Below are 20017 nucleotides of genomic sequence, written 5' to 3'. Positions count from 1 at the left end.
GCCCGTGAATCTCTCCACACGTACTGTACTCTTTTTTCTCTTAATAAATACTTTACTTGCTTTGTTACTTTCTCTTTGTGGGAATTCTTTTCTGCAAAGCTGAAGGGCCAGGGCCCTTGTCACTGGCCACTGACCTAGTGGCTAGGAACTGGTGCTTTCACTGCCGCAACCCAGCCCGATCTCTCGCTGGGAACCTAAGCCCTGTTCCAAGCCATTGCAGGCCAAGGCCACCCGAGATCGGTGTGGCCACGGCTGGGGGCTCTTTGAGCAGACACACGACCCACAAAAGTTTCCCAGGGGCCAGTTCTTCCCAAAGAGCCCAAGGGAGGAAGAATGCTGCCTGCCGAGCACAGCAGGCTGGGGCCTGGCCCAGGTTTGGAAGCAGAGAAGGCAAGCTGGGCTTGAAGGGCAGCAGATGGGGTTGAACTTTAGGGCTGGAAAGGGAGCTCGAGAGGTCAGCCAACGGTAGTTCAAGCCTTGGATCACTGGCTCTTCTCCTGTAGGTAAGGGACGGTGTTGGAATGGTGAGGCAGTGGAATCAGATTTGCACTTTTGAAAGTCTCCTCCAGTTGCAAGAAAGAGATGAACTAGAGGAGCAGGGCCGGGAACAGAATGGAGAGAGGGAGATCCTGAGTGCAGGCCAGAGGAGGGAGGCAAGGCCTGGAGAGAGGCTGCTCCTGAGCGGATCCTTTCCCCCTCCTCCCCAACCAGGGAGAAGCAGGAAGCCAGTGAGGTCACTGGGTGCATCACCACGGCACTGGAGGGGAGAGGAGGGAATGCAAGGGCTCAGAGAGGTCCCTTGGGGGCTCTGTGGGACCCTCATCGATGCCTGCTGCTGCTGCTGCTAAGTCACTTCAGTCGTGTCCGACTCTGTGCGACCCTATAGACAGCAGCCCACTAGGCTCCTCTGTCCCTGGGATTCTCCAGGCAAGAATACTGGAGTGGGTTGCCATTTCCTTCTCCAATGCATGAAAGTGAAAAGTGAAAGGGAAGTCGCTCAGTCGTGCCCGACTCTTAGCGACCCCATGGACTGCAGCCTACCAGGCTCCTCCGTCCATGGGATTTTCCAGGCAAGAGTACTGGAGTGGGGCACCATTGCCTTCTCGATTCCTATCTTGGTCCAAATCTTCTGGTGGCAATTGAATTGAATCTCCCAGTGGGCAAGGATTCACTGGGACTGTTTGCCGTCCTTCTCTTGTGTCTGACTGGAAGCTGCCCAAGGGTGACTGCAACACCTGAGGGGCATAAAATAGGGGGGAACAGAAGACTGCTTAGCAGAAGGGCACCAGGAGCTAGCGACCCCCCACCCACGATTCTCCATTCCTGCTCAAAGCCTGCTGCCATGGCCCTTAGGAATGAGCCAGCCTGTGAAGCTGGGGGTGAGGGTGGAGGAACACCTAGAGCGGAGGAAAAAAAAAAAAAACACGAAGCAGGTTGTTTAAGGGGCTAGATCCTGTGCCCCTTCCCCCTAATGCACAGCCACACTTCAACCCTCCCTGGCTTTTCTCAGCCTCTGCAATGAGATGAAGGCCTGCCAGCCCCCATCACATACTTGTCACACACTCACAAACAGACAAATATGACAAATACATACACAAAAAGACGTAAGACACAGACATGCCCATGTATAATACATACAGACACACAGGCACAGACACAGTCACACAGACATCCCAAGAGACATATGGACACATATATATATATACACACACTCACAGACACACAAAGACACACTCATACACATAGACACACACACAGAGACACACCAACAGATACACACACTCTTACACATCTGGAGCAGCCAGTGGAGGCTGCTGATTGAATACCTTGCTGGCTTACTGGCCCAGTGCTAACATCAAAAACGGGTGCTGTACACCCCTCACCCCCAACCTCACTGCAGGGAGCCCTCTAGAGCAGTGGCCCTGACAATAGGGCCAAAAGTTTAGAAGAGATGATACCTTAGCTGAGGAGCCTTTCAGATGGACGGAGAGGAGGAAAGAAAGTATTCCAGGGAGGGAAAATAGGCCATGTCAAGGTTTGGGGTGGGTGGTGGCAACTGATACCTAAAGAACTATGGAAGCCTTCTTTGAGGAGGGGACTAAGGGAACAAACAAGAGGCCAGCGCCCCTAGCACAGAGAGACAAGCTAAGAAGCAACTCTTGGCCCTACTCCACCCACGCCAGCCTAAGCCTCTGTGGGGACACACTGGGCAGAAGGAAATGGGTCAGGCCCAGGTCCTACCAGAACCAGGAGGTGTAGGGGGTAGGGCATGGGAAGTTAGCTGCCTTAGAAGGACCTAGCAACCAGATCTCCACTCTTTCAATCTTCTGTTTGGAGGCCAGGTCCCCAAACCCTCACGAAAGCATGGGCTAGGACAGAAGGCTAGCTTAGAAAGAAGGCCACCAGCCCTCACAGGAAAGGGGCCATGTGCTCCTTGTCGAAGCAGAATGAGTTCTGAGTGCTCCCTTTGCTAGGAGGGCGGACCCAGATTGTGAGAATGCTTCCCTCCCTGCCCCAGACTTCAGCAGGGAAAGACCTAGGGCCCGGTCTGGGCTGGAAGGCCTGTGCTCATCCTCAGGTCGGCTTCTTTTCTCTGATCCTTGGAGACCAAGCTAGGGATCTTGGTGGGGATGTGGTGCGGGGGTAGGTGTCTGGGTGAAGGGGCTCTGAGGGTATGGGGCAGGGCTCTCCCTCTAGGCAGGTGGGCTTTCTAGCTGGCTCATGGTGGCCTTGAGGTGAGCAGAGGGCCCGTTCGCAGCCGGCTGCAGGAGGCCTAGGGGGGCTCTGAAATTCCCCTCTTCTACCCTCTACCTCGCCTCCTCAACCTTCTTCCCTCCAGGCCCCCCGGGTGGCTGGGAAGTGGGAGGCGCAGGAGGGGCGCGGGGAGGGGCTGTGGACTGGAGCCGGGCGGGGCCCCTCGGCGGAGGCCCGCGCTGCCGGCCCCGCCCCGGCCTCGCACATCTGGGCTGGAGCGCTGGCCCACCCGGCGGCGCGGCGGCGCGGCCATCCGGCCTGGGGGAGGGGGAGGGGAAGGGAGAGGGGTCGGGGCGTTGCAGGGCGGAGAGCGGGACCGGGGCTGGACGCACGTCGAGGGCTGTGGCCGCCGCGGCAGGGCACGGCCACCCCACCGGCTGCGGGCCCAGCTTCCAGGCGTCTGCGCAGAGGTCGAGCTGTCGGCAGGGCAGAGGTGAGTCCTGGGCAGGGCGCTGCTGGGCTCTAGAGAGAAAGGCGCCAAGATTTGCGGTTTCATCGTGGGCTGGCGACTGAGACCCCACCACTAACTTCCTGACCCTGGAGAACGGGACTGGCACAGAGCTGCAAGCCCCTGTCTCCAGCAGGGCTCTGGGGTTCAGGAAGGCAACTGGGGCAGCGACTGAGGGCTCCCATCCGAGCTTTGGGACCCTACACTGGTGAGGGTGGGGCTCGAGAGACTTCTGTGTCTGGGCGTCTGCTGTGGGGCTGGGGGCTGCTCCAGGGGAGCAAGTTTGTGGAGGGACGCGGTGCTTAGGCCAGAAGGTGGAGACCCTGGGGTTGAATATGTGTGTACTTTGGGGGTGCCTGCAGGGGGAGTTCCTAGGGCCTGTGGGCTCAGAAGTTCAAGAGTGGCTGGGGTGCCACAGTGCCAGACTGTGGGCTGGCCTCATGAACAGGGACCTCTGGTTTCTCTCTGTGAGGCCAGCATGGGGATCCAGGTGGAGTGGGGTCTGGGCTCCCTGTGGGGGCTGTGGAGCCAGGAGGCAAAGCTAGCTCGTATGGGAGAGAGGGACTGGGAGAGAGAAAGCTCTAAAATATGGACTCCCTGCGAGAGTGAAGGCAGCCCTGGATCCCCAGAAGGTAAGAGAGGTGATGAGGGACCGCTGGAGAGGGTGGGAGGGGCTTAGGCCCTAGGCTCTTCGGGACAGAGGTTGTTTGTGAGCTGGCTGCTCCCTTGATGGGGACCCATGGGGCTGGGGCGTGGGGCAGGATGTATGGAAAGAAAAGCGGAGGACAGGGAGGGGATGCAGGAGGCCTTTTCTGTCACTCCCTGCCCCAGCCCAGGAGAAGGCAGCTTCCTCACCCCACAGCCTCCCTCTGGTCCCTCACCTTGAGGGCGCCTCTCCAGAGACAGACGGGGGCAGCCCTTTGGGTGCCATTTCTGATCTGTCCCTTGGGCCCAGGTTGGCTCAGTCTCTGGTTTGGGAAAAATGCCCGTGGCTTCTCTTTGTTTGCTGAAAGGCAGGATGATGAGAGAGCAGTGGATAGAAGAGGCAGGGAGCAGGGAGAAGGCCTGTGGGGGTATGGAGGTGAGCTGTAAAGTTGGGTGGGCTCTTTGCCTTCATGGGCAGAAGATGGGTATGTGTGGAGCCCAGCAACGCCAGCAACACCACATGTCCAAGTGCTCTGGTGGGGGATGGGAAGGGACACAAGGACCCAGCCTCATCACGCCCAACTGAGGAAAAGATCATTGGAGATTTCTCTCCATTGGACAGAAAGTCCTGGGCTTTTGTAGTCTGGGGAACACTGTGGGTTGGGAATCTCTGGTTTCAACTCCCTACTCAGCCACACCCTGTCCTAGTCCCCAGTCAGGCCTGTTGGGTCAGGGTAAAGCTGAAGATCAGAGGTCAATATGAGGCTAAGGGCTATGGGTCAGTCCATGGGTGAGGTTAAGGGACAGACCGGAGGTGGGGTTAAGTGTCTGTGGGTAGGGCAGGGGTCAGGCTGGGGCCAGGGTTTAGCCTGCTCTTGTAGCCAGGAAATGGTTACTTTCTGTGTAAGCCAAACTGGCCCATTCAATTATTCTCAAACCCATAAGCATCACCAGTCTGAAATTAGTGGACCCCTGGGGCAGGGTTCTACCTGCCCCCATTTCCAGCTGCAGACCCTGCCCAGATGTAGCTTTTGGGAGTGGAGGTTGTCCTGAGTCCCATGATCAGCATTCTCCCTACATGTTTCTGGTAAACGGGTGTGTATGCATGGTAAGGATGTCCCAAAGAAATATGGGGCATGTATGCATGCTTGTGTGGCTGCCACCTGCTTCTAACTCCATCTCTCAGAGAATCAGCCGGATCCTCCTTTTTTAACACAAATTGATTCAGGGCCTCCCTCCTTCTCTAAAGAACTCAGAATGACTAGAATAAAAGTTTCAATAAGACCAAAAATTCTGACAAGAAAAACTTCAGAATCCATATCATGAAGGGAAAGAACACCGCTCACATCTGCCTTTTTACCAACCACCTTCCATCCTTGGACTTGATCCTCACAAGCGCCTGCATGATCTGTTTTACAGGAAAGGGCACTGAGGTGCAGAGAGGCAACAGGATGCACTCCAGCCAGGTGTCCTTAAGGTGCCTAATAGGCCCTTGTCAGCCCTGAGTATCAGAGCACTCAGTGTATCACAGGCTCAGAGATAAGAGCTGGGGTAATTATAGACAATGGTTTGGACAAGGAATCAACTTAGAATGACAACCCCTGAGTCTTTTTTTCTTGGTTATTCTAGATTGTTTCTGCTCCAAATACAATGTCCTTGGTTGAGAAAATCCATTCACTGAGCAGTATTTCCCCAGCACTTAGCTGTAGAACCTGGCTGGAAGAAGTGTTCAATGTTTTTGCTGATGAATGGAAACGACTTATAAGTACGGCTGCCATCATCTCTCCTGTGGCCTTGATCCAGCCTTTGTTGGTAAATGTTTTTCAGTCTGCTCCCCAAGAGGGAGAAAAACCTGATTTGCAGTTTGCCAACTTGTGTGGTGTAATCACCACGGCTGATTTCAAACTATCAATGTGATGTCAATAAATGCAAAATTGAGAAGAGATGCACAGAATCAGCTCTTGGGAACTGGCGGACAGACGCTCAAGTTCCTCTCATCTTAGAAAACAAAATCCTGTCCTCCCCTCCTCAAGCTTTATTTTCTTCCAGGTAAGATGCACATCACCTCCTGATCTCAGCTGCACTAGAGGGAAGTGCTAGCTCTGTTCTCTCATCCTCTGTTCCCTCCTTGCCTACCAGACTCCCACCCCACTCCTTCATTCCACCAAAAGGCCCTGGGCCTTTAAAACATTAAATCTAGTGTTTCCTTCCAGTTTCATCTAAAAATCTCTGAAGGATCTAGCTTCGCGGCCTTCTCTTATCGAGATCGTCATGAAACCATAGCAGGCATCCCTATCCCCCTGGCCAGCCAACCTTCCTCCTGTCAACCTTTATTCAGAGCTTCTCCTCTCTTCCCTTCCCCCACGCTACTCTCCACCAGACCTCCTGTGACAATGACACCAAACACAAATCTCCACCTTGGAATTCTCCCTGACCTCTAGGTCATATGTCACCTGACTCCTTGGTCTGTTTTCTCAGCAGTTTCAAAAACTGCACCCGGAACACTGCCCCGTTCCCCCTGCCAGCTTGCCCTGCTCCAGGATTCTCCATCTGACCATCCATCTCCTTGCTTGGACCAGTCAGTCTAAGAACACCTTCTTCCTAATCTCCCATGTCCAATCCAGCCAACTTCTGTCAGGCTTGTTGATTTTAACTTCTAACGTAAATGTGTGCACTTATGTCTCAAGATACGCAGTCAGCATCTGTTGCCTGGAGCACTGTTGGCCCCTGTTTCATGCTGTCCTGCTGCAGTCCATACTTCCGTGCAGCCAGGTGGGATTTTTAAAACAGATTTAGTCATGCGCCTGTCTCCACTTTGCCACTTCAAACCCTGCAGGATTTGCTCTTGTCCTTCATATAAAACCAGGTTTAAAATTGAGTCCACCAGGATCTGTCTGCACGATAAGCCAAGCCCAACCCCTCTCTCCAGCTTTGCCATGCTACCCTTCCTGCCCTGCTCGTATCCGTCATAGCATCATTTGTAATCTCAGATTCAGGTACATGATTATCTGATTACGAACAATTTCTCCACCATGCTATGGGCCCCCAGGACAGGAACAGTGTCCCACAGCATCTGGCAGAGAATGGGCAACCTGAAAACATTTAGGAGCATCCTGGTTCCAACAAAGCAACTGTTAAAAAAAGATATTTCTGAGGGGCTTCCCTGCAGTCCAGTGGTTAGGACTCTGCTTCCACTGCAGCAGGCCCTGGTTCATTCCCTGCTCAGGGAACTAAAATTCTGCAAGCCAGGTAGTGCAGCCAAAAAAAAAAAAAAAAAACAAAACATTTTTGAGACAAGCTAGGACTGTGGGACTGAGCACTGGATGAGATTAAGGAATTACTGTTGATTTTATTGGACATGATAGTGGTGTTGTGGCAATGTCTTTTTAAAAATCTGTATCTGTTGAAGAGACATGTTAAAGAATTTATAGGTCAAGCAACATGACGTCTGGGACTTGCTTCAAAGGACTCCAGCCGAAAGTAAATAAATAATTATTCAGTAAGGGAACAAAGGAGCAAATAAATGCCATTCTGCTTGTCCGTTCTTGTTCACAGCTATAGGGCCTGCAAGGATGCTGGCTGTCCCGGAGATGGACCTACAGGGGCTGTACATTGGTAAGACCTGCCCCCTCACCTCCATCTAGGCCCATTGCCCCTGTCACCCCAGCACTCAGACCGACCCCTAGTCTGTCCACATGCCTCTCTCAGCAGAGGCTCCTGAGAGCCGTTCTGTGAGTGTGTGTGCACAGGGTGGGTTACTGCAACAGGACTATGTATGTGAGTGTGTGTGTGTGTGTGCACACTCTGCAAGCCTGTTCATGGGACCCCCAAGTGTCTACAAGTATGTGTATGCAGGGCAGGCCTGTGTGCACAGGGCTGTATGGGTGTGCATGTGTTTTGTGCAGGGTGTGTATATAGTATGTGTGAGTGTGTGTCCCTGCCTGTCTGCCTAAGGGCAGGTCTCTGGGCACAGGGTCTCAAGTGAGAGTGTGTGTATATCTGCACAGAACTCTGTGCATGCATGTCTGGCCTGGTCTGGGAGCAGGCTCTGGGTTTTGTGCAGGGGTGGGAGGCCAGGCAGCAGGACAGACACGCCTCAGGAAGTCCACTCACAAAGACCTGGTGGGCTGGGCCTTCCTTCCTGCCTCCCTTCCCAGGCTCAAGCCACAGCAGCTTGGCCCAAGCCTGAACCGGTTGGCTAAGAAAAAGGGCCTCTGGAAGTGTGACCACCATGTCCTTGCCCCTCCAGCACTGCAAGACAGATGCCAGCCCTGTGCAGGCACTTCCTAAAGTCCCCTTCATGCCCCGCCCCTCACATATGTTCCAAGGGTACCCCAAGGCCAGGGTGGCCTGGGACTTGCCAGGGCCCCATGGCTGTGGCTGAGGGAGTCAAGGCCCCAGCCCTGGCTCAGCCTAAAGCTAGACAGGTCTGTTTCATTTCCCAGTGTGTCTAAATGCCAGACCCCACCAATCTCCCTGGCCAGCCTCCTGTCCCCACACACAGATCCCAGGGCAGCCCCAGTGCTCCGCACAGGGGCCTCAGCAAAGCCCAGTGTGGTGGTGTTGAGCCATCAGCCCACACCTGGGGGATGTCCAGCCAGGCAGGCCCTCCTGCCTCCTGAACTGCCTGAGCCTCCAAGCCAGCTGCCTTCTGGGGGCTGCACTGCTTCCTCCCACCAAAGGTCCAGCTCCATCCTGGGCCTGTGAGAGGGTCTCAAGGGAGCCTCCTCACACAAATGCTGGCTTCAGGTCTGTGGGTGTTGTGGGGGACGAGAGCTTGTAATCTGCCTTCCTCCTGTGGTTAGACACCTCTCGGCTCAGGGCAGGGCTGGGCCTGTCCATGACCCTTGGGGGCAGAGGGTTGGTAGGAGAGGCAGTTCCCCCAGGTCCTGATTAGAACATGAGGCTGAACTTACGGGGAGAGGAGCAGCTCCACCTCCCACTCAGGTCTGTAGTTCCCCCACCTCTTCTGGTTTCTCCATCCTCACCCAGGAGCTCACCTGCCCCTCTCTCCTGCCCTTCTATCTTTGGACTCAGTCCTTCCCACCCTCACAATGCTTCTCTATCCCTCCCCTTTCCCACCATGCCTGACGGGTGCTGAGGAAGACAGTGAGTCCCTAGGTGAAGTATGAGTCACCCTTCAGGAATAGGTCGCCTCTACCTGATAATGGGCCCTGAGCCCAGGTATCCCCCACCCCCACCTCAGTCCTGTCCTTCTACCTTCCCTCCCTAGTCCTTCTTCCCCAGCAGGGTACTGCTCACCTTGGCCCGGCAGTGACTGATGAGGAACCCCCACACCTGGGACCTAGCCACAGCCCCTTACCCTGATTGTACCAGAGTGATTTATCCTCTCTTTGCAGGCTCCAGCCCACAGAGGTCTCCAGTGCCCAGCCCACCTGCCTCCCCAAGGACCCAGGAAAGCTGTGGCATTGCCCCTCTCACACCCTCACAGTCTCCAGTAAGCCTAGGGCAGGGCTCGGGGTGGCGGGGGGCCTGGGTGGTGGGGAGGGTTGCATTGGTGTCTAGAAGAGCCCGCAGGTCTGGGCTGGGAGTACCACCATGCCTCCTGTCCCTGTACACTCATGTTCTCCCCAGATGGGTTAGCCGTAGGTGACCCTGGACTATAGGAGTGACAGGTTTACTGAGATGAGCCCCCTCCAGGATGACATCCGGGAACCATTGCAACTAGCCTGCCTGGGCAGGTGTACTTCTGAGCAACTAGTTTGGTAGGTCCTCAGTGCACTGGGCCTCCCAGACTTGCTTCCCCTCCTGTCAACCACAGCCCCACCTTATTAAAAGATATATCTAGGGAAGAGGAGACACATGGCTAAAAAATAGTTTGGTAACTGCTAGCTTGAAATATCTAAGACATAACCATCACCCCCAAATTTCCTAAGGCACCCTACCCAGGGTGGCCTCACCCTAGTGATCCAACCTGGGGACCCCATTGTTCTCAGGGAGTCCAGGCCTAGCCTGGGAGAAGGTAAGGACCACTCTGAGGCACATGCATGGGGTTCTCTTCTCTGCCACAAACCTGGACAGAGTTGGGCTATTTCACTGTGGCCACAAAGAGCAGAAGGGTCTCATATACACAGGTCCATGTGCTATGAAGCTGCTCAGAGCAGCAGAACTGCTTCCAGCTGGGCCCAGGCTGGAAATGATGTAACATGGGGGTGGGGCTAAGGCAGCCCAGGCAGAAGGGCAGGGAATTAGGAGCTTAGGAGGGGAGAGAAATCAGGCAGGAGGTAGGTGGGGGTGGCCAGGGCTGGTCTGGACCACAGCCAGGGGTGGGGAGGACCTCCACATGCAGTCAGCCTAGCCCTCTGGCTGCTCCCTGACTAGCTCTTCCACTTGCAGAAGCCCGAGGCCCGAGGCCCTCAGCAGGCCCCCTTCTCCGTGGTAGTGGCTATCGACTTTGGCACCACATCCAGTGGCTATGCCTTCAGCTTTTCCAGTGACCCTGAGGCCATCCACATGATGAGGTGAGAGTGGCTGGACTGGGAGATTGGTTGCGGGGAGGCCTACACCCTGGGAGAGACCTAGTCCCGGAAGTAGTGTCACTCACAAGACATGGGGTCTTCTCAGAGAAGCTTTCCAGCCCTAGTCTGGGCTCCCTACTGGGGCAAAAGTTTGGAGGATGGGACCCAGGTCTGGGCCCTCAGCCCCAGTTGGGGCAGCCCTTTGACCTCGGCAAGAAAATGTTGGGCTTCATTGTTTATTGTAAATTTTCTATTATTTTTTTCTGGGCTAGTCATAGGGACACACATGTATGCACAAATACGTGGTTTTAAAATAAAACATACAACTTGCTTTAAGCTTTCAGCACTATTTTGTAGATGTTTCATGTGAATATGGAGAGAGCCACCATTTTCTTTACATTGTTGCATAGTATTCCACAGTTCAGATATATCATAATGTATTCATTCTATTGACAGTTTTGAGGAAGTTTTTCCTTCTAAGTGTTCACCATTACAAAAAGTGTTGCAGTGAATACTCTTCCTTGGAAACTTGTGCTGGAATTTCTATGTGGTAGGTTCCTAGAGGCAGTCCTAGGTTCAGCATCTCAAATGAAATGCAAGGAAATGAAGGACGAGAGAGGTTAGCTGAATTGACAAGTCACACAGTTGTCATGAAAGAGCTGTTTGAAAAAATCCATTCTGATGAAGTTTGTTGAGTTTTGTTTGAACAAAACATTTGTTTGATACCTCCCTTCAGGCCTCAAGACCCTGATCCTTTGAATGTATCTTAGTGAGACTGTAGCCGTAGGTGGAAGATGCCAAAGCTCCCAACTCAGACTGGGATGGAGGATCGGCAGGCTTCACCAGGGCCTGGGAGGCTATATGGAAAGACAGCCAAGGGTCACTGCCCCAAAGATACAGGGGACTTGACCTGCATGAATGTGGACTGTCCTTCCCCTTTCTCTGCTCCCTCCACATCCATCTGAGGCCACAAAGGCCCTAGGACCTTAGAGCTTTCTAGGAGCTGAATGGCATTCCAGCTTGTCAGCACACACAGCTGAGGCCACGCTGGGCCTGTTGCTAGGGCTGAGGACACGTGAAGGGATACTATGGAGATAACAGTCACAGGAGTGACTGGGGCACATTCTGGCCTCCTCCCAAGCCCTTTCTACTCCCACTAGCCACCAAGCCCCATCATTTCTATCTCCCTGATATCTCTGTAATACCCATCTACTTCTCTCCGACTCATACCCCTGAGTTTAGCCCCACCCTCTCTCACTTGAATGGCTGCAATATCCTCCCTGGTTTTCCTTCTCCACCCTCCCTCTCCTCCACTCTGTTGCTACATGGGAACCAAAGACATTTCTAAAGGCAAATGTGGTCATGCTTCTTCACTCCCTTAAAACCCACCAAGACAGAATTCTGATATGACATTTGATACTCCTTAGTTGATCTTAACATTGCTGCTTTGAGCCAACTTATAGCTAGTTCTCCCCACTCTTTGACACCTCTATAAACTTGCACATGCTCTTCCTTCTTCCTGGATTCCTAGTTCCTTCCCCCAAATGGATGCAGTGGTGAGCTTGGCCTAGAGTAGTCAGGGCATCAGAAAAGGCAGAGGAAGGGGAAGAAGGATTTGCCAGGCCAATGACCCGGGCAGTGAGTTGTGGGTAGAGGTCCAGATGATGACTGCATACAGGGAAGTTTGGAATCTCAGGGTTTGGGGGCCTGTTGAAGGTGCAGTCAGCTGGGGTGTAGCTGCTGAGGTGGGCCAGACAGGAATGATCGTAGAGCTTAGCTATGTGGAACGTGGCCTAGAGGAGGACAACCAGCCAGCTGGGAGAAGGCCTCTGCCAGGGTCCTGGAGAGACTCATCAGAAGGCCAGACAAGGCAGATGGATGATGGCTTGCTGCTACTTGTTAAAAGGACAGGGAGGTGAAGTCAAATGGTGTACTTCATGGGAGGGAGCAGAAGCTGAGGATGTCGAATGGGACCCATGGCTCCATGGATAGAGATGATCCCATGAGCAACATTTATGGAGATTTAAGTGGATGCCAAGCACCATATTCACAAGAACCCTAAAAGGTAGGTACCGTTATCATTCCCATTTTACATATGGAGCCTGGGGAAGCCAAGTGAGCTGCCCCAAGTCACACAGCTGGTCCCAGAACCAGCACCCAACCCCATGAAGGGAAGATTACTGCAGACCACACTGACAGCCTCCTGCCTCCACAGGAAATGGGAAGGTGGGGACCCAGGTGTGGCTCACCAGAAGACCCCTACCTGCCTGCTGCTGACCCCAGAGGGTGCCTTTCACAGCTTTGGCTATACAGCCCGCGATTATTACCACGATCTGGACCCTGAGGAGGCTCGTGACTGGCTCTACTTTGAGAAGTTCAAGATGAGGATCCACAGTACCACCGTGAGTCACATTCTGGCTCAGGGCCCAGCTCCAGCCAGGAAGGCAGGGCTAGGAGGGAAAGCAGGGAGGGCGGCCTCACGGAGGGTGGGCAAAACTGAAAGGTGAGGGGGCCCTGGAGGCGGAGTTTGCACATGAGGGATCGAGGCCTGACCACGGGGTATGATAGGATAAGGGAAGGGCTGGGGGGAACTGACCTAAGATTAGAGCCAGAGTGGGACAGTAGCAAAGAGGGGAGCGCAGGAAATGGGGGTAAATAGAAGCGGTTGTCAGGAAATGGAGAGCTGTGGCCTCCTATAGAGTTGCCCTATGTCCCTCCCAGGATCTCACTTTGAAGACCCAGCTAGAGGCAGTAAACGGAAAGAAAATGCCTGCCCTGGAGGTGTTCGCTCATGCCTTGCGCTTCTTCAAGGAGCATGCCCTTCAGGTGCTGTGACCCTATCTCTGCTTACTGGGGTGGACAACCCCCAGGCCTATCCTTTCCCCTCAGCCCATCCACTGAGTAGCCACTGTCAGAAGACAGAGGTCATCTTTTCCAGTCCTCTGCCTTCCTATCTGGTAGCCCTGCGTCAGGGGTTGGGGAGGTGGTGGTAGTGGGAAAGGGGGTGTTAAGATTCTCTCAAGTCAGCTGGGAAGTTCCTCAGGCCTGATTAGCTCCTCCAGCTCCTATAAAGACACGCCCCCCAGACCAAGCCAGCCCTCCCCTTCACTGCCCCATCGTGCTCCAGGAGCTGAGGGAGCAGTGCCCGTCCCTGCTGGAGGAGGACAGTGTGCGCTGGGTGTTGACCGTGCCTGCCATCTGGAAGCAACCAGCCAAGCAGTTCATGCGGGAGGCTGCCTACCTGGTGAGAACATGCAGGCAGAGTGTGGGTGTTGCTTGGAAGGGCCCCGGGCGTGGCTCCATACCCTCATTCATACACCACCCTTGGGACCACAGAGCCCTCGTGTAAGGACTGCCAGCCCCACCCTGCTGGGCATTTTCGAGGGTTGTTGCCACCAAGAGAGGGGGTGGGCCTGTAGGAACAGAGAGCTGAGGGACAAAGGACAGCCCAGGCCCGCTTAACCACTGTCTTAATGCAGGTTTCCTAGAAGCAGAGTCCAAGATGGGAATTCTTGTGCATGTGGTGTATTGAAGAAGGACTCTCAGGTGAAAGGGGAGTGAGGAAAGCAGGACAGGAGAAACAGCTGCACGGGGATGGGTCTCATCTGGAGTCTAGCCTCAGCCTGATCCCACGGAGAGCTCTGGAGGGAGACTGTACCCTAGTGTTAGCCACAGGGAGGCAAGAGGGGTGGCTTTTTGTCCATCGTTATCAGTTTGTCATTGGTAACTGGTTGGAGTAAGCCCCGCCAAGTGAGTAGTTCTCATTCAGTTGAAGGCAGTTCTCCAGAGCAGGGGCAATGGGAAGCTGATAGCAGGTAACACTGACAGTAGCAGGGCAGGACGCCAAGAACGTCCACTTGAGCCAGCGTCAGTATTTTCACCAGAGCTCCAACCAGTTTAAGTTCTTGGGCAGAGGAAATAAGACTATGAAACTATGAAGGGAGGTGATTTTGGCCTATGTTTGCTGATCTTCCTACCATAAGAGAGGCCCAAAGTTCTGGAGAAAGGGAGACTGCAGCTCAGGCACCCTCCCCCCCGCCCCACCCCCAGTGGAGATGGGAAGGTTGGAAAAGCAGTCTCAGGAATTCCAGTGCACCCTCCCCTGGAAGAAACCAGAACCTTCAACCCCCCAGAAACATACCTTTTCCTAGGTGTCAAATCCGCAGGTGCCCTCACTTGTCTCTGGAAGGAGCTAACCCCAAGGTCAGTGGGCATCCATCCCCCTTTCAGAGACCAGAATGAAAGCATGGCCGCACCCAGCCAAAACAAACGCCCCCACCCCAGTAGCCCCCTGCTTGTTTACCCACCCTGCTTCCTCCCACACTGTTCCCTGGCCATCAGTTCAGAAAGGGCTGGCCCTGGGCTGGAAGTCTTGATACCCATCCATCCCCATCTCCCCACCTGGTCAGAATCTGAGGAATCCCACAAAACCATAAAGTACTTCCTATGGGGATCCCCTGTCCTGATGCAGGAAGTAACAGAAAGTGTTTTTCCCCCCTAGCTTGCTTGCCTTGGTACCTGAAATTTCACTGTTAAAGTGTCTTTTCTTTTATATCACATTGCTTGAGAACAAAGTTCTCAAGAGAGTGGGGAAGCCCATGGCCACTGTCCATTACCAGTGAAGAAAGGGAGTTGAGTAAGCTAAAGGGGACTCCCCCACCATCCCTTCTGACTGATGGTCTGGCCATTATACCCCCTAATACACTATTCTGGAGTCTCCACTAACCCCCTCAGCCAGTGGTCAGCTGGTAACCCAGGACTTGTGAAGGGGACCTTCCTGCAGCCCAGGCCACACTGGGCAGCCTGGGGCAGATCCCGGGTGCTCTAGGTTTTCACTCAGTCTAAGGTCCCTCCCTGCTGGGCAACCCCATGGGATCCTTGGTCACAGCCATCCCTCCCACCCCAAGCCTGGTCATAGGGTGGCTCTGAGACAGCTCCAAATCTGTGCAGCATGGAGAGGCCTAGCATGGCTGCAGTATAATGGGGAGGAGATAGGAGCCCCACAAGCCCTGGTTGCCCGCACTGAGGTGCCATTTCAGTGTGATGCCTGGTCCACGATGCTCCCCAACCCTGCCAACCACCGTCCTCAGGCTGGACTAGTGTCGAGAGAGGATGCAGAGCAATTACTCATCGCCCTGGAGCCTGAGGCTGCCTCTGTCTACTGCCGCAAGCTCCGTCTGCACCAGCTCTTGGATCTGAGTAGCCGAGCTCCAGGCAGAGGGTGCCTGGGCGAACGCCGCTCCATTGACTCCAGCTTCCGTCAGGGTGAGCCAACCCCAGGGGTGCTGCCTAGTGGTGACCTTGGAGGCAGGCACTGAAGACTATACCGTGCCCTGGAGTAGCACTGTCTGAGGATGGTAGGACTCAATCCAACCCTGAATCTGAGGTGGGGAGCAGGGGTGGGGGTGGGGCTAGGGGTGGTAGGGGTGGTGACAGCCTACCCTAGGAAGAGGTGCTGGGGTTACTGACAAAGATACTCTAAGCTGAAGGTGGAGGTCCAGCTTTCCCTTAAACAGCACTGAATCAGTTTTCCCTCCCCTCCTGGAATGTCAGCTGTCCCCCGACCCCCACCAGCCCCAGGCTCCTGCTGCCAGGACTAGGCACTGAGACTGCTGTGTCAACCTTCTATGATAGGGACAGGTCTCAGGATCTCCCCTCCTCCCCAGTTCTTCTAGACCTTCCTAATTCTGATTTTGCCATGGCCTGAGCCCCTCTATATTAAGGCAAGGTTTTGCAGCCTCCTGACCTGACTGTCCTGCTGTCCCTCAACACTCAGCCCGAGAGCAGCTTCGAAGATCCCGCCACAGCCGGACATTCCTGGTGGAGTCGGGTGTTGGAGAGCTGTGGGCTGATATGCAAGCAGGTGGGGGAGGGAGGGGCGATGGAGGGATATTCCTTGGGCCCTGTGGGATACCAGATACTGAGGGTGGGAAAACAGTCCCGAAGTCAGCTCTAGCCTCTAGGAACCCTGCCCTTTCCAACTCCATCAGCTGTACTTAAGCTGGTAGTCCCCCTCACCATCGCCTGCACTCCAACCCCCACTCACAGCCATGCCACTAACCCCATTCCTCCAGGGGATTCTCTGCAGGTGAAGCTGCAGAGCCCTGGGATAATTTTCCCTCACACCTTGTGCCCCTACCCGGTGACCTGAAGCCCCTTTCAACCGTAACTCCCATAGCCCTGCGGACAGGGCTCAGGACCTGGGGCAGGGCTGAAGGCTGGTTGAGTCTCCAGAAGGTCTAGAGCTAAACTGCCACAAGTGTGTGCTCATGCTTGCCCCCACAGGAGATCGCTATGTGGTGGCAGACTGTGGGGGAGGCACAGTGGACCTGACAGTGCACCAGCTGGAGCAGCCCCACGGCACCCTCAAGGAGCTCTACAAGGCATCTGGTGAGTAGCCAGGCAGTGCCCTTGGTGCCCAGAGCCCTTGCCCTGCCAATACCTCCTGGCAGCGGAATGAGCACTGTTGCCCTCTTCCTTCTCTGCTGGACACCAGGCGGCCCCTGTGGCGCGGTGGGCGTGGACCTGGCTTTCGAGCAGCTGCTGGGCCGCATCTTCGGTGAGGACTTCATCACCACCTTCAAAAGGCAACGTCCAGCAGCCTGGGTGGATCTGACTATAGCCTTCGAGGCCCGCAAACGCACTGCAGGCCCGCACCGTACGGGGGCGGTCAACATCTCCCTACCATTCTCCTTTATTGACTTCTACCGTAAGCAGGGAGGCCACAATGTGGAGACGGCCCTGCGCAAGAGCAGGTGAGCGGGGGACCGCCCCTATAGGGAAAGGTGTGGGCTCCAGGAGGCAGTAGGGGATCCACTTGATCTGGCCCAGGCACAAGTCATGCCAGCCCAGGTGGAGGCAGGGGGAGGGGCATGAGTACCCCAGCTGAAACCTGCAGCCCGAACTGAAGCAAGAGAATCTTGAGCCCCCAGGGAAAGGCCAATGCTGCTGCTGCTGCTAAGTCGCTTCAGTCGTGTCCAACTCTGTGCGACCCCATAGATGAGCCCACCAGGCTCCCCGGTCCCTGGGATTCTCCAGGCAAGAACACTGGAGTGGAAAGACACACACACAGACACACACACACACACACACACACACACACACACATACACAGCCAACCGGTCTGTATTCCTCTGCTTGAGGCAAAAGGAGGCTCCTCTCCTGGGACCTCATGTTTGGACCTGGAACAGACTTGAGTCTAAAGCCCCTAGAAGTGTGGTTGGCACAATACAGAATGTGCCCAGGTACTTTGGCCTGGAATAGAGGTAGGACCTGGACCCTGACCCATGGGCCTGTGCCTCCTTCACCATCTACAGCGTGAACTTCGTGAAGTGGTCCTCACATGGGATGCTCAGGATGTCTTGTGAGGCCATGAACGAACTCTTTCAGCCCACCGTCAGCGGGATCATCCAGCATATAGGTGAGCGCCTAAGCTTGGGTCATTCATTCACCTTAGCATACACATCCATATGTGAGAGTATTTCCCCCGATTAGTACCTGGAAACCTCCCCAAATCCATACACTGGAATGAGACCCAGAATCATCGGGAATACCTGGAGGATGTAGTGCCATGGGGATTAAGAAATAGGATGACGTGTAGTCTTGCCAGGTTAAAGAAACCCTAGTGGCTGACTCCCCAGGTAGAATTAGGTCCCCCCCAAACTGTTATCACAGTGATTTAAATGAGTTTAAGTATCTAGAGAGTGAACACAGTGTCTTGCACGCAGTAGGCATTTAATACGTGTAAATTCACACCCTTACTCAAGCCCTCCACAGTATAGTGGGAAAGCGAGATAGTGTTGAGGAAGCAGAGGCTACGAGGATGGCGGAGTCCCTCATGAAAGTGCTTTGTGTTCTTCTTCATCCAAGCCAGGCTAAGGTTTTATAGTGAAATGGCTAGTTTCTCGTTGCCCCAGGGATACAGGAGGGCAGAGGGGAAGCACCACTAGCTGCGCAGCGGTAGCCTCAGTGGCCCACTCCCCGTCCGTTCTCCTTACCCCCTCCCCGACCCGTCCCCGCAGAAGCACTGCTGGACCGCCCTGAGGTGCAGGGTGTCAAGCTGTTGTTCCTGGTGGGCGGCTTCGCTGAGTCGGCTATGCTGCAGCACGCGGTGCAGGCAGCTCTGGGCACCCGTGGTCTGCGTGTGGTGGTTCCGCACGACGTAGCCCTCACCATCCTCAAAGGCGCAGTGCTTTTTGGGCAGGCGCCAGGAGTGGTTCGGGTGCGTAGATCACCGCTCACATACGGCGTGGGCGTGCTCAACCGCTTCGTGGCTGGTGTTCACCCGCCTGACAAGCTACTGGTTCGCGACGGTCGCCGCTGGTGCACCGACGTTTTTGAGCGCTTCGTGGCCGCCGAACAATCGGTGGCCCTGGGCGAGGAGGTGCGGCGCAGCTACTGCCCAGCACGCCCAGGACAGCGGCGGGTGCTCATCAACCTGTACTGCTGCGCCGCAGAGGACGCGCGCTTCATCACCGACCCAGGAGTGCGCAAGTGTGGCGCGCTCAGCCTCGAGCTCGAGCCAGCAGAGGGAGGCCCCGACGCCGCCGGAGCGCCCCCCGGCCGCCGCGAGATCCGCGCTGCCATGCAGTTTGGTGACACTGAGATTAAGGTCACCGCCGTCGATGTCAGCACCAATCGCTCTGTGCGTGCCGCCATCGACTTTCTTTCCAACTGAGGGCACAGTGCCAGCACCCCCCCACCCCCAGCCCAACAGAACTCTTTGCCCAGGGCTGGGGCAGATAAATCCACCCTGTTTCCTGCCATCCTGCCCGGGGAGGTGAGGTCGCAGGAGGAATGAGTGGGGACATATCCAGAAACTTAGGCTTTGGGATTGGGCCTCAGTCCTCTGACTGAAAGGCTGAAGGGCACGTCCAAGGAGGGAGGCCAAGGAGACTTAAAAGGTTTGCAAAGGCTTCCCGATAGGGAGCACGTGGTCCTGAAAGCAGACTGCATCAGAAGGCTTGACCCTTGGCCTGAAGTAGGGGCCAGGGTGGGAGTTGGGGGGTGAGGGTGGGGGGTACAGCTCCAGGCAGGGCAGCAAGAGCGAGGAGGTTGTGCAGGGTCTGGAGCCGAAAGGCAGAGTGCACGGACTGACTGGCTCAGCCTGTATAGGGAGCCAGGCAGGACAAGGACTGGAGCTGACAGGAGAGGGACAGAAGCAGCAGGACCTTCCTGGGTGTGGTACTGACCACCCAAGTATGAATGCTAACTGTAGAAAGGGCAGTAGCAGGCTATGAGAAGGGCACAGGCAAGGGGGATGTGGGATAACATGCTGAGGGGGGCTTTCCTTTCCATCTGAGAAGGCCCCAGGGGCAGCTTGGGAATGACCCACATATTTATCCAACCATGGAGAGGGAGGAGGGTAGGGAGGACAGAAAGAGCACTGGTCCCAGCTGTCATCAATTTAGTGTACCTGCCCTCCCATGACATGCAGCAGCCCCACCTGCCTGAGAACCCTAAGGTGACAATAAAGCTCAAGGTGAAACCATACCCTTCTGGTACCTCACAGGGGAGACCCCAATAGTGGAGTAGTGGAAGGGTTAGGGTGGCTAGGTTCTACAAAGGGAGGTTTTCAGCTGTGCATGGGGCTGGGAACTGACTAGAAAGGAGTGCTGCTGCCTCTGGTCAAGCCTCCCAAACTGAACACCCATTCCACAAGACCTCTCTGACCTGGGTGGAAGGCCCCTCC

General features: G+C 55.1%; 1 protein-coding gene across 1 annotated transcript; it reads left to right on the top strand.

Moving 5' to 3' along the window:
- Nucleotides 1-3067: 3067 nt before the first annotated feature.
- Nucleotides 3068-19811, top strand: HSPA12B (heat shock protein family A (Hsp70) member 12B). Its single transcript, XM_052650372.1, has 13 exons — nt 3068-3187; nt 7403-7462; nt 9208-9305; nt 10205-10329; nt 12542-12728; nt 13048-13152; nt 13454-13570; nt 15417-15591; nt 16103-16189; nt 16612-16716; nt 16823-17081; nt 17643-17746; nt 18348-19811. The coding sequence occupies exons 2-13, from the start codon at nt 7420-7422 to the stop codon at nt 19001-19003; spliced, it is 2061 nt and encodes a 686-aa protein (XP_052506332.1). The 5' UTR covers nt 3068-3187; nt 7403-7419; the 3' UTR covers nt 19004-19811.
- Nucleotides 19812-20017: the final 206 nt, after the last annotated feature.

The sequence above is a fragment of the Budorcas taxicolor genome, chromosome 13 (genome assembly GCF_023091745.1).
Source record: "Budorcas taxicolor isolate Tak-1 chromosome 13, Takin1.1, whole genome shotgun sequence".
NCBI lineage: Eukaryota > Metazoa > Chordata > Mammalia > Artiodactyla > Bovidae > Budorcas > Budorcas taxicolor.
This window is presented reverse-complemented; position numbering and strand designations above follow the sequence as displayed.